This window comes from Heterodontus francisci, chromosome 26 (genome assembly GCF_036365525.1).
Source record: "Heterodontus francisci isolate sHetFra1 chromosome 26, sHetFra1.hap1, whole genome shotgun sequence".
Classification (NCBI taxonomy): Eukaryota; Metazoa; Chordata; class Chondrichthyes; order Heterodontiformes; family Heterodontidae; genus Heterodontus; species Heterodontus francisci.
In genome coordinates, this window is record NC_090396.1 from 10,611,409 (window position 1) to 10,629,044 (window position 17,636).

The window sequence follows — 17,636 nt, forward strand, 5'->3', positions numbered from 1 at the left end:
TTGCTGCTATGGCAGGGACGGAACCTGATTGGAGGGATTCAAAGATGGGCACTGATTTGAGACGTGGCAACACATTCAAGGACTTTGGAGAGGAAAGGAAGATTGGAGATGGGACAATAGTTTTTTTTAGTTTTAGAGATACAGCACTGAAACAGGCCCTTCGGCCCACCAAGTCTGTGCCGACCATCAACCACCCATTTATATCAGTACATGGGTACAGGCCTACTAGCCAACCCGACGCCGACGACGTGTCGGGTTCGGGTCGGGTCGGGTTGCACTTCCGGGTCCGGCATTCGGGCTCGGTCGGGTTTCCTTTGGAGACCCTTACCTCACATACAAGGCTATCCAACAGGGCATTGCAGTGCTTTACCGAGAGGGCTTGAAGTAGACCATGGGCTCTGTGATGGGGCACTATGTAGTTCCATGTTTCATTTTCAGAGTGTTGGGAGTGACATGGTATAGGTACTTGTGTCTGTAATACTCTTCTCCCCACCTCTGTACACTCATATCACAGTTTGGTGAATCATGGTCTAAAATGTACCTGCAAGCTGCCTTCCCAGGGTTCCTGACATCACATTAACACAGATAAATTACTCCTTTTTCTGAACAACACTCAAGGCTCAGATTATTCCAAGTGTAATCTCGACAGATGAAGATGGTTGGGTGGGATGTATAGGATAAATTACCATCTTGTTCCAGGGTCCCTACGGTCATGGGGACCGTGTCAGTGAGGGTGAGACGTCCTGGAATTCTCATAAACCTTCCAGTCATCCCTGATAAGGTGAGATTCTTGTTGTCTTGTTGTGGGGTGGTGGTGGATCGTATGGCCATGAGACACATAGGCAGCCTGTTAGCCCATCAAGTGGGGTGATCTGTACATAGCTTTTTAAGCATTGTTTTCAGCATCCTATTTGCATAAGTGCCTGTTGAGACCCATCGCAGCTGTGGTGTGATCTCTTGTCCAGCTGGACTGAACTCCGTCGTCAGGGCCTTTTAAAAGTTCATATAAGGGCTTCGCTAGCTCGGCCAAACCCGGAATAAAATTCCTCTGATAGCTGACAAGGCCTAGAAACAATCGGAGAGTGATTTTAGAGGTAGGGAGCAGAAGTCTTTGGATGATTCCGACCTTGTGAGCGTCTAGACTTGTGCCGTAGTGGGAAATCAATGCTCCTATAAAGGTGACAAACTCTCAAAGAAACTGGGTCTTCTTAGGATTTACTTTTAAGTCCCAACCATATCAGAATAGTTAACAGTTCATCTAACAGTAACAGGTGCTTATCCACAGTTGCTGTTGCTAGGAGCAGATCGTCTACAAAAGGCATTCAGGCTTAGACAAACCTTTCAAGGCTGTTGCCATTGACTTGTGGAAGATTGTCAGAGCATTGTGAAACCCTTGAGGTAAGCAAGTCCAAATGTAGCTTTTGGTCTTTAAACGTAAAAGTGAGCTTGTACTGATCTTCCCCTCTAACAGGGATACTTCAGAACCCATTTGAAATATCTAAGGTGGAGAAATATTTCAATCCTCTCAGCACTTGTGACAAGAGGGTAGGGGTTTCTCGCACAACTGGGGAGCATGCTGCGGTCACAGAATTGAGTCTGTGGTTAGCCTCCAGTGGCTTTTAACTGGCCAAGTTGGTAAATTGGTTGTGAAAGTGCCAGGCCTAACAATGCCCTGTTTAACAAGGGACTGAATTAAGTCCTTAATGTCGGAATATCTATCTTTGGAGAGGGTATACTGTTTAGCAAAGGAATGAAGGGGTCTATTCACGGACTCCTCACTTTCCATCCTACCACAGTAATGTTTGTTCGTAACAAAAGGATCTTAGGGGCATGGCTTTTTAATGGCAAAGACAGAGTGAGCATCAGAAACTTCAATAAAACCTCACGTGCCCGACCCCAACCAAATACAATTTTGGTTGTAGCCAATGACAGCTCCGCATTGATTCAAATCATCGGTTCCCAAAATATCTCATCCGTCAGGCATAGACATTAGCAAAGGCAAAGGTGAGACCTCCCGATCAAACTTTGGAGGCCTTTCCTGTGTAAACAGTAGTAACTTTTCTGCCAAATCCCGAAAGCGATAAGCAACCCTTGCCCGCTGTCTCAAAGCGTTCAAGGTGTGGAGTTTGGATGATGGTAATGAGAGAGCTGGTGTGAATTAGCATCATCTGTTGCCAGCCCCCTGCTAGAGCAAATGAAATGACCAGTCGTCCATTAATGTTATGTTGAAACCCCACTTTCGACCAAGAGAGGGCCTGGCCCCTCCATCCAGACCCCAGTAGTCCTTTGATGGGAGGAGGAAGAGGACATGTCTGCACAGGTGGGCTGTGGGCTTCTGGTAATTAATCAGGTCTTCATTAATGCCATTAGTCATTCCACCTCCCATTCAAGTTCTGAAGTGCTGGGCTCAAGCAGTGGGGTATAAATTGAGGGTGGATCACCACTCCAGTGGTTCCTAAGTCCTCCGGTCTCTCGAAGGGGGTTTATGACTCCGACAGTGACGGGCCAAGTAACCGGATCTTCCACAGTTATAGCAGACATGGGATGGATTGGTGTAGCCCAGGCCCCAGTTAGGAACATAGCTTGGGCCCTGCACCGCCGCAACCAATTTCTTGGCTAAAACCCCATTGGATTGGAACTTCAGGGTCCCCTTTACAGGGTCCCAAGGTTGGGTAGTGGCTGACTATCAAATGTGCTTTTCTTTAAAAAAGGTTCATAGGCAAGGATTCAAATATCTCCAAGAGAAAGCTTCTTCTTAACTATACTTCCCTAATTCTTACTAAAATGTACATGGATACCATATTGATATATTCCAATAAATTATGGCTGGGGCGATCTGTCCAGTTCCCATTTGGTGGTGTAATTTTCCCTGTCTCTACTTTTACTTGAAGTGGAGTATCCCATTAGTTGCCATTCTATCTCATTCTGAAGGGATTTTACCGTCCAATAAAATACTCTCATAATATCTTTTAAAACTGAAATCAAGCATTCCCACCTGATTCCAGGCAGTAACACATATGTTTGTTTTGCATCCGCTGTTTTATCATTTCACAATTATCCCAAATTCAAATAACAGTGTTGTTGGGCTGACAGGTTTCGTCAATGTTCAATTTCTCCCCAAAAGAAACCTTCTGTTTTTTTTTTGATGCCCAGGAACCAACTAGACTGCTTTTCCATCAGGTTTTGTTGAATGAAAATGTGATTATCCCCTTGAATTTCAGGTAAATTTTCCCTTTCAGTGTTTGAAATAGCTATTCATATCAATTTATTTTATGCATTCAAATCTCAAAAATAGTTATGCCCTGGCTAGATAATTTAACATTTTGAGGTGGCTTCAATATCTCCCCTTCTCAAGGACTGTGTCTCGGCAGATAACAAATAACAAAAGTCTTTGAAAAAGCAAAGTCTTTAGTGTAAATCATGACTATGTTGTGACATTTGATGTCTGCAGATAAGCTCTTAAATTCTCTAAGATCATAAGAACTAGGAGCAGGAGTAGGCCGTCCGGCCCCTCGAGCCTGCTCCGCCATTCAATAAGATCATGGCTGATCTTTTCGTGGACTCAGATCCACTTACCTACGCTCTCACCGTATCCCTTAATTCCTTTATTGTTCAAAAAGATATCTACCTTAGCTTTAAAAACGTTTACTGAAGAAGCGTCAACTACTTCACTGGGCAAGGAATTCCATAGATTAACAACCCTCTGGGTGAAGAAGTTCCTTCTTCATTCAGTCCTAAATCTGCTCCCTCTAATCTTGAGGCTATGCCCTCTTGTCCTAGCTTCACCTGCCAGTGGAAACATCCTCTCTACTTGTATCTTATCTATTCCCTTCATAATTTTATATGTTTCTATAAGATCCCCCCTCATTCTTCTGAATTCCAATGAATATAATCCCAATCTACTCAGTCTCTCCTCATAAGCCAACCCCCTCAACTCTGGAATCAACCTAGTGAACCTCCTCTGCACCCTCTCCAGTGCCAGTATATCCTTTCCCAAGTAAGGAGACCAAAACTACACACAGTATTCCAGGTGCGGCCTCACCAGTACCTTATACAGCTGCAACATAACCTCTCTGCTTTTAAACTCAATCCCTTTAGCAATGAAGGACAAAATTCCATTTGACTTCCTAATTACTTGCTGTACCTGCAGACCAACCTTCTGCGATTCATGCACAAGGACACCCAGGTCCCTCTGCATAGCAGCATGCTGTAACTTTTTACCATTCAAGTAATAATCCTTTTTACTGTTACTCCTACCGAAATGAATGACTTCACATTTATTAACATTGTATTCCATCTGCCAGACCTTTGCCCACTCACTCAATGTATCTATGTTCCTCTGCAAAGTTTCACAGTCATCTGCACACTTTGCTCTGCCACTCATCTTAGTGTCATCTGCAAACTTTGACACCCTACACGTGTTCCCCAACTCCAAACCATCTATATAAATTGTAAATAATTGCGGTCCCAACACCGATCCCTGAGGCACACCACTAGTGACTGATTGCCAACCAGAATAGCACTCATTTATCCCCACTCTCTGCTTCCTGTTAGTCAACCAATCCTCTATCCATGCTAATACTTTACCCCTAACGCCATGCACCCTTATCTTATGCAGCAGCCTCTTGTGCGGCACCTTGTCGAAGGCCTTTTGGAAATCTAGGTACAACACATCCACTGGGTCCCCATTGTCCACCTTGCTCGTAATGTCATCATAGAATTCCAAAAGATTTGTCAAGCATGACCTGCCCTTCATGAACCCATGCTGCGTCTGCCCAACGGGACAATTTCTATCGAGATGCCTTGCTATTTCTTCCTTGATAATAGACTCAAACATCTTCCCCACTACAGAGGTTAAGCTAACCGGTCTATAATTCCCCATCTTTTGTCTACCTCCCTTTTTAAACAGTGGCGTCACATTTGCTGTTTTCCAATCTGCTGGGACTACCCCAGAGTCCAGCGGATTTTGGAAAATTACCGCCAGTGCACCTGCTATTTCTCTCGCCATCTCTTTTAGTACCCTGGGATGCATTCCATCAGGGCCAGGAGACTTATCAATCCTTAGCTCCATTAGCTTGCCCAACACTACCTCTTCCATAATAATGATTGTTTCCAGGTCCTCACCTACGTTCGTCTCTTTGTCAATTACTGGCATGTTATTAATGTCCTCCACTGTGAAGACCGATACAAAATACCTGTTCAATGCCTCGGCCATTTCATCATATCCCATAAGTAAATTCCCCTTCTCATCCTCTAAAGGACCAATGTTTACTTTAGCCACTCTTTTTCGTTTTATATATTTATAGAAACTTTTGCTATCTGTCTTTATATTCTGTGCTAGTTTTTTCTCATGTTCTATCTTACTTTTCTTTATAGCTCTTTTTATGGCTTTCTGTTGACCTTTAAAGTTTTCCCAATCTTCTAGTTTCATGCTGTTTTTGGCCACTTTGTATGCCTTCTCTTTCAATTTGATAGCCTCCCTTATTTCCTTAGACACCCATGGCAGATTACCCCTTTTCTTCCAGTCCTTCCTTTTCACTGGAATATACTTTTGCTGAGCACTTTGAAAAATTGCTTTGAAAGTCCTCCACTGCTCGTCAACTGTCCCACCATAAAATCTTTGTTTCCAGTCTACTTTAGCCAAGTCCTCCCTCATTCTATTGTAGTCCCCCTTGTTCAAGCGCAGGACCCTGGTATTGGATTTTATCTTCACACTCTCCATCTGTATTCTAAATTCAACCATACTGTGATCACTCCTTCCAAGAGGATCCCTAACCATGAGGTCATTAATTATTCCTGTCTCATTACACAGGACTAGATCTAGGATAGCTTGCTCCCTCGTCGGTTCCATTCCATACTGTTCAAGAAAACTATCACGGATACACTCAACGAACTCCTCCTCAAGGCTACCCTGACTGAGCTGGTTCGACCAATCTACATGTAGATTAAAATCCCCCATGATAATTGCCGTACCATTTTTACAGTCATTAGTTATTTCTTTGTTTATTGCCCGCCCCAATGTGATGTTATTATTTGGTGGCCTATAGACTACGCCTATCAATTACTTTTTCTTCTTAGAGTTTCTAATTTCCACCCAAATGGATTCAACCTCATTCTCCATAGAACCTATATCATCTCTCAGCACCACCCTGATGTCGTCCTTGAATATCAGAGCTACACCACCTCCCTTACCTTCCTGTCTGTCCTTCCGAATAGTCTGGTACCCCTGGATATTTAACTCCCAGTCGTGACCAACCTGTAACCATGTCTCCGTAATGGCTACCAAATCATATTCATTCGCGATGATTTGTGCCGTTAACTCATCAACCTTGTTACGAATGCTACGAGCATTCAGGTAAAGTGCCTTTATGCTAGCTTTCTTACCCTCATGATTTCCAACATCTCTAATAATAACTCCTGAGTTATCCTTCCTTTCTGCTTTTTTCATAGTCTGCCTTGAACTTAAACCCTCCTGTACACATGTTAACCTGCTGCTTACCTTTTTATTTACCATCATACTCCCTGTCGTTTTCCCTTTCCCTTCCCCCCGAGTCACTAGTTTAACGTCCTAGAGACCACCCTATTTATCCGTTTCGCTAGAACACTGGTTCCAGATCGGTTCAGGTGGAGACCGTCCCATCGGTACAGATCCCCCCGGTTCCAAAACTGATGCCAATGCCCCATGAAATGGAACCCCTCTTTCCCACTCCACTCCCTTAGCCACATGTTTACTTCCCTAATATTCTTATCCCTAAGCCAATTTGCACGTGACTCGGGCAGTAATCCAGAGATTATGACCCTCGAGGACCTGTTCCTTAATTTTGTTCCTAGTGCTTTATAATCCCCAAACAGGTCCTCCATCCTAGCCTTGCCTATGTTGTTAGTCCCAACGTGGACCACAACAACTGGATCCTCCCCGTCCCGCTCCAATATTCTTTCAAGCCGGTCAGAGATGTCCTGCACCCTGGCACCGGGCAGGCAACACACCATGCGGGACTCCCGATCCGACTTGCAAAGGATACTATCTATCCCCCTAATTATAGAATCCCCTATAACTACCACTTGTCTTTTTACTCCCCCTTCTTGAATGGCCTTCTGCACCATGGTGCCATGGTCAGTTGGCTCATCCTCCCCGCAGCCCTTTTCCTCATCCACACAGGGAGCAAGTATCTCATACCTGTTGGATAAGGTCAAAGGCTGAGGCTCCTCCACTCCTGAACTCAGGATCCCCCTACCTGCCTCACTTGCAATCACACCCTGTTGTCCCTGATCACTAACTGAATTTGAATTACTTAATCTACCAGGTCTGACTGCCTCCTGAAACAAAACGTCCAGGTAACTCTCCCCCTCCCGGATGTGCCGCAGTGTTTGAAGCTCAGATTCCAGATCATCAACTCTGAGCCGGAGTTCTTCCAGCAACCAACACTTGCTGCAGATGTGGTCACTGCCATTCACAATGGGATCAGCCAGCTCCCACATCATACAGCTACAGCACATCACCTGCTCAGCCATCTCTACGTAGTTCATTACTTTATATAAATTTATGAGTTAAATACTTTCTGATACTTCTCTGCTATGGTCTTTTTCAAATAACCAATTAATAGATAAATCAAAAAAAGAAAGTAAAAAAAGGAAAGTAAATTTTTAACCAATCACACAATACAGAAGAAATAAAAAAGCTTACCTTAGCAACACACCAGAGTCCTTTTTTTTTGGTTCGAGGAGGAGGGCGGGTGGGAGACACTACATGCTGCTGCAACAAAAGGTAAGTTATTTTAAACTGCCCAAATATATAGGTTTTTACTTACCCAGCAGTCCCCTGGTCCGCCGAAACAAAAGGTAATTTACTTTAAGCTGAACCTGACCTTCCCAGCTGATAACTCGCTCGCACTATCTCTGCTTCCGAAAAAGCTGCTGGGTCTCTTGCTGTTCTTGCTTATATACCATTGTCACCTGTTTTTTGAAAAAAACACAAAGAATCCATTTGGGCCTGCCCAAGAGGCTAATGGGTTAATTTATCCAAGCATATCTGCCAATTTAGAAACTTAAAATTTAATAATGGCCAATATATAAATTTACACTCAGCAATACAAAAGTTGTGTGAAAATTAAGTGAAAAAAACAGCTGTCAGCAGATAGGGTAAACTTCTCAACTTGTTTTCAAGGGGGCAGAGCTAAACATTCACATGAATGCAATTGCATCACTTTATGTAACTTTTTTACAAAATTTTCCCGATCGTAAAAGAATCAACTCCAATCCAAACTTCATTTTAAACTGTTTTTCCAATCCTTTTTGGTATCTTTTCTTCAACTTTGCCCAAATTTACCCATAGGAATTGAAAACAACAAAGCTCATTAGTAACATTATCAACTTCAAAGGAAAACATTTCCATCAGGGAAGACAGCATTTTAGATAAAACACCAATTGTTTCCAAACCTTGACATCTCGTTGTAAGAGGTTTCTAACCCAAGGATTTTTTTTGGTACAACCAAGATGACAAAAAAAACAATCACCTCAAATATCCCAAATTCCAATTCAAATAATAAACATTTAAAATTCAAAACTGCCAACGGATATGAGCGAGCCTTATATCCGAAATTAAAGGCTCCCCCATACCTTGACATAATAACTTGGAAGTTCACTGTGGCCACAAATGGAATTCCAGTTTTTCCAACTTAGGTTAGTTATCTTTAATATCATAAACTTAATTCAGGCCAATACTTATCTACTAAACACAAAGCAGAATAATGTGTGCCTTTTAAACAAAAAGATGAATTACGTAATTTTTTTTTTGTTCTTTCTTCAGGCACCTTTCCAAATGACTGTAATAAAACTGAAGAAAAATTTTGTTTGCACGGTTCAAATTTTGTTTGTTTGCACCTTCAGCATTCTTACAGCAAAAAGAGTGAAAGGCTGCACTGCAACCATACAGCCCTTTAACAATAGAAAAGGGGACAGAATCTTTCCCATATGTCCTTTATTTATCACTTTTCTCCTTTAAACCAATTTCCAATTCCTGATATAAAAGCAAAATACTGAAGGTGCTGGAAATCTGAAATAGAAACAAGAAATGCTGGAAATACTCAGCAGGTCTGGCAGCATCTATGGAGACAGAAGCAGAGTTAATGTTTCAGGTCAGTGACCTTTCATCACCTTTGCCAATTCTGATGAAGGGTCACTGACCTGAAACATTAACTCTGCTTCTCTCTGCACAGATGCTGCCAGACCTGCTGAGTATTTCCAGCATTTCTTGTTTATATTCCAATTCCTGATGTTTTCTACTTAAAAACAGTCATGAAGATGTGCCTTTAATTTAAACTGCAAAAAATCAATAGCAGTTTTTAAACTCTGGTCTACTTAAAGCAAAGTATTTTAAAACTTCAAACTGGATTTCTGCCAAACATCTTCAATCTTAAGCTTATCTTTTTAAAAACAAACTGTTCATTGCCTTTTCACAGTTGCAAAACTAACTTTTAAATAAAAAAAAGTACACCAGCATCTTTAATTGAAAATGTAATTCAGTTTTTATATCCTATTTCTGGGTACACAATCTTAAATGGAAATGAACACGCTCAGCACTTGTAATCACACATTCTCAATTCCAAACAACTTAGAAATATTGATTCCTGTAATGGATTATGAATTCAAAGTGCCAAAAACTGTAATAAATTACCATTCCCAAAACCCAAGGAACACACTCCGCTTCAACCAATTCACAAACAAAAGTTTCACACAAAATAAACTTATGTATACGCATATAGACACATAGCAGGACAAGCAACAAACAGGCAGACTACAAACAGTTAATGACTTTTCAGCTCTGCAGAAAAAGCACAGGCATTCATTCGCAGAAGCTTCCAACATCCAAATACACAAATACTGAAACACATTCTCTTAAAAACGAAACGTGCCACACATACATTAATTTCTCACAACAGTTTTGACTTTGGTTGTGAGCCGTTTAACTTATTTTCTTTTCCTTTTAGTTGTTTTCCCTCACCCAGGATTTCATTTTAGTTTTGAACTGTCTCTGGTATGCCATGAGCCAAACAGCTTTTTGCAAACCAGTGGGGAAGGTAGTACCTTGCACTTTCTTAATAGTGACTGTTGTTACACAGCAACAGGGACTGACGCGCCGTCAGGGGAGTGTGTAATAATGGGAACATGGGTTATCTCTTCATCATCAGACACATAAGCATCCTGATTGTCCTCCTATTCTAAGAGGAGTTTGCTCCCTTTCATAATGGTGGACACCAGAACTTGCTGCCTCCCCAACTTCCTTTTCAGGTTGTAAATTTTCAGCTCACACTGAAAGTGGTCTGCCTCTGGGTGGCGCTGGTTAAGTTTTACATTCTCCCTAGCACAAATATTCAATTTGCTGCTAGCATTTAACCATTAGTGAATTAACCTGTAAGCAGGTAAAGCTTTGTTGCTGCTACGTTGGTGAATTTTGCTGCTTGTCTATCTCTAAAACTTTGGACTTTTTTTTTCTCACTTTTAAGAGCGTAATGAAACACAGCATGGGCAAGTAGGTCTCTTGCCTTGAATGAACGCAACTACATCGTCGAAGGGAGCTCTCTCTCCCTTTGTTAAACATTCTGACACTTTATCTAATTTCTCTTTTTATGTCAACAGAATGCTATTCTTATTCTTCCCTGACATCTCTTCACTTGTCTTTAATCAGTTGGCGGTTTCCACTGATCCCGCAACCCCGAGGCTTTCCTTCCCTAGTTTGAATAATGGCTGGCCAAACACTACCAAGGTCCCTAATCACTAACACCAAATAGTCCAGGTCTCTTCGTATTTGCCAATTGTAAGATTTAGAACCTTAGTTATAATTTGTTCTTGGACCAGACAATAAGAATTTGGACAAGGAGACACCTAATGTAGTGATATCAGGATGATTTATGAAAGCTAAAAATAATACTTAACAAATCCAAGGCAGCTCAGTATCCTACTCTCCACCGGCTCTCGTGGCACAGACAGCTCGTGACTCCTCTTCTCTTGTCTCTCCCTTTGTCATCTTCAAATCTGTGCAATGAACCTTTGTAGGTCTGTTCCTTTATTCTTCATAGCCAGTGGCTCCTCCCGTGCTCCAGTGTACTTTCTGCACACTGATTGGTTGGTTCATACATGCATACATATCACTGTTTCAATTGGTCCTACCATTTCATTTGTCGATCCTCCCTCTTATACATTAATCATGATCACATGTATATGCAGAACAGTATATCCTTGGTGCACAGTCCATTATAACCTTGAGGTGCACTAGTTCAAATATTTCCAGCGAGATTCATCCTGCTTTTCTGCTACATTTTGATCACAACTTCTTACATAGTTTTCGATATTTGTTCTTTTCTTTCCCTTTTATCTGTTCATGTTATTAGTCCATGTCAAACTGTGATTCTTGTTGACTCAAATTGTATAAAATAGCATGATGAATTGAGATGGAGGTTGAACTCACCGAGGTTGAGAAGTCGCTCGGTGCACAGGCTGAGGGAGGAAAGAAATGAAGGTATGTTGGTGAGAAGATTTTTACAGTACTTGGGTGGGTGGTAGAGAATGAGGATTTTAAATGAAAGGTGAGATCGGTGGAACAAGGTGATATCCTCAAAGGAGGACAAAGTACCAGAGGAGTAGGGGATCAGGCCAAGGTGTGATCTTGTGATAAGCGCCATACCGCCACTGTGACGGTCTTGGCTGGGAAAGTGGTGGAAGGTTTAGCCAGGCACCTTCATTTGGGGGAAGGTGTCACCACTGCTCAGCCAGGTTTCCATCAAGGCCATGATATTGCTGCAGTCGTTCACAATGGGATGGCAAGGGCCCTGTTCAAAACGTGAACAAACATTCTCAAGGCAGATGCAAAAGGTGCAGTGAGAGCTGCTCCACTGGCAGAGTCATAGGGTCACCACTGGGAGGGGTGAGTTGGACAGGCAGGGGATTGGCAAGATTAACACCTAGCAGTTGCGCTGGGCGGGAAGGCCAGCAAGAGAGAAAAAGGGGGCTATTGGTGTTGCTGCTCATAAGGATGGCAGCAATGAGTGCCTCGATGAGCTCTTCAGAGGGTTCTAAGAGAGTCACAGAAGGAAGCCAAAGACTTATCTAAAAGGAAGTCAACCTTGGGACGGCATCTGGAGAGTAGGAAGATCCACTGAAAGGATGGGGTAGGGGTTTGGGAGGACAGAATATCTGAAAGGGAAGAAATGAAAGGAGGATGATCACAAACCAGGGATCTCGGAAAAGTAAAGACAATAGTGTTTTTCACCTTTAGCATTCCTCTTTTCCTTCTATCACTGGAACAGTTTCCATTTTGCACAATCTGTGCCATAATGGATTCTCTGACAGTGTTTTTTTAAAATATATATTTATCACCACATTTCAAGTAAACAGTGGTGTGAACATGCTTTACTCAAGAAGTGTTACAACCACCAGAGAGAGGAGACCTTAGTGTGGTGTGTCAAGATGTATTTAAATCCCAGCGAACCATGTGAAAGGCCAGTGTTCCTCAGATCTCTCATTCCCCAACTGACCCAATCTTTTTGCAAGAAACTGGCATGAGATTCTCACCAGCTTGATAGAATTCATCATTTATCAAGCAGGTATAATCATTATGTGTTGAGTCGGGCTCTGTCATACTAAACTGCTCCACCTCACACCGCTGGATGTGCTGTAGCACTTTGGATAAATGTCCATCTCCTCTTTCTCACTTCGAGTGGTTTGATTTCTCATGACGTTCTCAGCATCCCCTATTTACTGCCTCCTGTGTTGTCCCTGCCTTTCCCTTTACCATTCATTCAAAAGTCATCTGCAAAGTTCCAGCTCTATCCAATGCAGATGTCACCAGCTTTGGGCTCAATGGTAGCATTCCCAGCTCAGAAGGTTCAAGATTCGAACCCCGCTCCAGACAATCTTGTGGAATGGAGATTGGAGCTCGGACTCTGAATTCTGGGTTGACATCCAGTGGGATACTCGTATCTGGTGTGTGTAGGTGGCCCCAGCCTCATCGTATGGGTTGTGGGAACCCATTAAAACCCTCTTGCCTATGGGACTCACCACCCGATCAGCTGGTATAAAGATAGTTATGGCCGTGGAAGGAGTGTCCCTGTCTCAGCTTGTCAGGCTGTTAATAAACCCATTAATCCTCCCACTGCTGCACGTTGTCCTGCAAAAGAAGAGCACGAAAATCGGAAAATAACGAACACATCACCCTATCAGCCTGCAAATCCTTCCACTGATCTCTAAGTGTGAAGATACGGAAACAACGGCAATGAGTGCGGAAAAGCAGGCTGGTTTTGCCAGAGGGTAAATAAATGATAGCTACAGGAACGTCCAAACAAGGTTTGTTTTTTTCTCAAAGTTAAGAAATTGTTGTGATATTCTGTATAAATGCATAATCCTGCCAGAGCCATCAAGTACCAGCTTTAGCTCCAGTACAACTATTGACTCAATGAATAGCTTGGATTGGAGAATTTATTTTTCTCAATGTTGCTTCAACGCCTTTAACTCACAAAGGAGATCGGCCTGTTGAGTGTTTCTGATCCCATAGAGACCTAAAGATGACCTTACAACCCTCCATATGCTTCTTATAATTCACAGCGAGGCTGCCAGTTACTGCCTAGTCTAAAATCAGACACTGGGACACTTTACAAAAGGCGGCAACAAAATAAAATGGGTTCCATCCTCCAATTGCCAAGTGGGTACGATGGATTGTGCACACATGGGACTAATGAACTTGCTCATACAAGTGTGCAATTTTTTTTAATGCAACCATAAAAAAACAAACTTTTGCAAAATTATTAAAACTGGATTCTCCAGTTTAATCTGAAATTTGGGGGTCAACAACACTGAAAATGACCATTTCTTTCTTTTTCCTTGTCAAGTATCATTGAAGTTTGTGAGGCTTTTCTGTTCATTCACAGGGTGTGAGCATCACTGGCAAGGCCAATGATTTATTGCCCATCTCTACTTGCCCTTGAGATACAACTGAGTGGCTTGTTAGTTCATTTCACCAGGCAGCTAAGTGTCAGCAACATTGCTGTACATCTGGATTTACATATAGGCTAGACTAGGTAAGGACGGCAGATTTCCTTCCCTAAAGGACAAATAGGCACCAGGTAGGTTTTTATAACAATCGGTAGCTTTATGGTCACCATTTTACTGTTGCTAGCTTTTGATTCCAGATGTATTTAAATAATTGAGTTTAAATTCCTCAGCTTCTGTGGTGGGTTTTGAACTCACGTTTGAACTCTATGGATGACTAATCCAGGCCTCTAGCTTACTAGTACAATAATATAACCACTATGCTATTGTACCTCAAGGTTCAAGCCCCACTCTGGAGTCTTGAAGATGTAATCTAGGCTGACACTTCAGTGCAGTACTGAGGGAGTGCTGTCTGACAGTTTGGTGCTTTTGGTTAGTTACCTTTTGCCCAGATCTAAACCGCGGGTGCAAAATAGTCATCTCACTGCATGGAGCCATCCTTCTGTAAATGCAGCAATAGAAAATGGACCCGCTCTCAGTTACTAAAATTAATGTGCAGTCACAACCAAAGCCAAACTATCCAGTTCAAAATTGCCCATTCAAGTGGGAATAAGTAAAAGTATCTGTGGAGTTGTAAATATTAATCTGTTTTAACATCAGCCTTCATAAAATATTACAATGGCATTTCATAGCAGGACAACACCGACTGCAGAGCTACAAAGGGATTGTATACTGACAGCTGAGTGCAGTGTAGGTGTTAAACCTTTCTATGTCCTTCCCATAGCTGCATGGGTACAGGCATTTCTCCGGGTGCTCCGGTTTCCTCCCACATGCCAAAGACTTGCAGGTTGATAGGTAAGTTGGCCATTATAAATTGCCACTAGTATAGGTAGGTGGCAGGGAAATATAGGGACAGGTGGGGATGTTTGATAGGAATATGGGATTAGTGTAGGATTAGTATAAATGGGTGGTTGATGGTCGGCACAGACTCGGTGGGCCGAAGGGCCTGTTTCAGTGCTGTATCTCTAAAACTAAAACTAAGGCACTGTCCATTGCAGCAATAGTCATAGTGTCATAGAGAGATACAGCACTGAAACAGGCTCTTCAGCCCACTGAGTCTGTGCCGACCAACAACCACCCATTTATACTAATCCTACATTAATCCCATATTCCCGAACACATCCCCACCATTCTCCTACCACCTACCTACACTAGGGACAATTTACAATGGCCAATTTACCTATCAACCTGCAAGTCTTTGGCTGTGGGAGGAAACCAGAGCACCCGGCGGAAACCCACGCGGTCACAGGGAGAACTTGCAAACTCCACACAGGCAGTACCCAGAACCGAACCCGGGTCACTGGAGCTGTGAGGCTGCAAGAGGTCAGAAGATCTCGGGTTCCATCCCCATTCTGTGCTGAATCAGCTGATCTCAGCTGGGGCAACATTTCGATTACGGTTTGGAAAAATCAGTCAGGGTTCCTGCCATTAATCATCACCCACTGAAGTCTTCTGGAAAGCCCATGTCCATGATCATTAGGTGAGGACTTCCACAATCCAAACCTTGCTGCCACCCATTGACCTGCTGGCACTCACTGACCTGCCACCCATCGACCTACTGCTGCCCATCCAACCTGACGCCCATCCGACCTGCTGGCACCCATCCGACCTGCTGGCACCCATCTGACCTGGCACCCATCCAACCTAGTGCCTAACCACCTGCTAGCACCCATCCAACCTGCTGCCACTGATCCAACCTGCTGCCACCCATCGACCTGCTGCCACCCATCAACCTGCTGGCACTCATCCAACCTGCTGCCACTCATCCAACTCGCTGCCACCCATCGATCTACTGGCACCTATCCAAATGCTGGCACCCATCCAACCTGGTACCTAACCACCTGCTGCAATCCATCGACCTACTAGTACCCATCCAACCTGCTGCCAACCATCGGCCTGCTGGCACCTATCCACCTGCTGGTACCCATCTGACCTGCTGGCACCCAATGACCTGGCATCCATCCGACCTGCTGGCACCCATGGACTTGTAGGCACCCATCAACCTGCTGCCACCTGTCCACCTGCTGGTACCCATCCACCTGCTGGCGTCCATCCATTTGCAGGCACTGATCGTCCTGCTGGCATCCAGTGACCTGCTGGAACCTATCCAATTGCTGGCACCCATTGACCTGCTGGCATCCATCGACCTGGTGCCTATTCAATTACTGGCATCTGTTGACCTGCCACCCATCCATCTGCTGGCACCCTCTGATCTGCTGGCACCCAATGACCTGCTGGCGCCTATCCACCTGCTGGCACCCATCAACTTGCTGGCACTTAACCAACTGCTGGCGCCCACCGATCTGATGCCACCCATCTGACTCGCTGGCCTCTAACCAACTACTAGCACCCATTGACCTTTTGGAACCCAGCAACCTGTTCGTGCCTATCCAGTTGCTGGGACCCACCAACCCTTTGGCACCTATCCAGATGCTGCCACACATCGAACTGCACCTAATGCAAGTCAGTGCCTTAAGAAAAGGAAGAGCTAAAGGTGGCAAAAATTAGGGTAAGTCCTTACCCGCACAGTGTCATGAAGGTGCTTCATTATTAATATTTTTTGAGGACTCTTGTTGAAAAGATTGTGAAATTGGTTCATTTGAAAGACTGAGGAGATGCCTGGATTTGAGTTTTTTTTAAGTGTTACTGGAAGGATACTTTGGATTTTATTTTTAAAACACACTGAAAGAAACAATGAAGTGCTAAAATAAACATTAGGATCCTTGCTGGCTCTAGGAGCTGTTTACAGAGAAGTCACATGTCTAGGTTTATGGTTGTCAGGGGTTTTGGCTTTTTGATTTGGCTTGGACTATTTGAATGCTCAGTTGGTGTGTACCTGCTAAGAGAGAAGCCACCCAAATCATCCTTTCCCCCTGTTTTGGAAAATCTTCTGAGAATCCAGTGTAAAAGCTGAAACCACTGATGCGGTGGTTTCTCCCAAAAAGCCTGCAAGACTGCTCCTCGACGTCTCCTGAACAGAACTGCTCCAGAAAGATCCCAGTGACAGCCATCTACGTGTACCTGGACGCCAGACCAAAAGCCTTCTGGAATATTCCATATTTTATCCTTTCTCTTGAAGAATTGACAATAACTTGGCCAAAGTTTTTTTTTTCAGTTGATCTCTGCAGAGATAGTTTTTTCTTTTTTCTTCTTTTAACCAGTATTTGTATCTGTGTGTGTGCGCGTGCGCACGTGTGGTTAGGTTATTTTAGAAGGGTATATATTTATACTTTCATATTTCAAACAGTATGTTAATAAGCTTTGCATCTTTATTGAATAAGTCTTTTTATAATCAATTTGTCATTTATTAAAGAAACATGTTTGACGGATTTTTTTTATTCTGAAACTAATATAAAGTATATAATTGGCCGTATCAGTAACTGGGTAAAACATTTAAACATACATTGTGACCAGTGGAGTCATGGAATTGAGAAAGACAGTGCATTCCTCCAACCTCAGTCATAACAACACTTACAGATATGGTCCGGTGGAAAGTCACCACATTGAGCAGATATAATAATTGGTAAAGACTACATGTCCAAGCTCATATTCCCCCCTCTTCCTGAAAACCTTGATTTAGGCTGAGGTTTGTGTCC

The 17,636-nt window shown here is 43.2% G+C and overlaps 1 protein-coding gene across 4 annotated transcripts in view; it reads left to right on the top strand.

Moving 5' to 3' along the window:
• The window catches only part of mycbpap (mycbp associated protein), a 330,021-nt gene that overhangs the window by 289,693 nt on the left and 22,692 nt on the right, over window positions 1-17,636 (top strand). Inside the window, exons 17-18 of one of the 4 annotated variants that reach the window (XR_010977536.1) lie at window positions 3,154-3,221; window positions 7,305-7,662. The exons of 2 other annotated variants lie outside the window; for them this stretch is intronic. Coding sequence is in view for 1 of the 2 variants with exons in the window: in XM_068057788.1 (XP_067913889.1) it covers window positions 7,305-7,321 (17 nt within the window). In the remaining variant the exon portion in view is untranslated. Of the gene's footprint in view, window positions 1-3,153; window positions 3,222-7,304; window positions 7,663-17,636 lie in introns of those variants that run through there. One more of the 4 variants, XM_068057788.1, reaches the window with a different exon arrangement.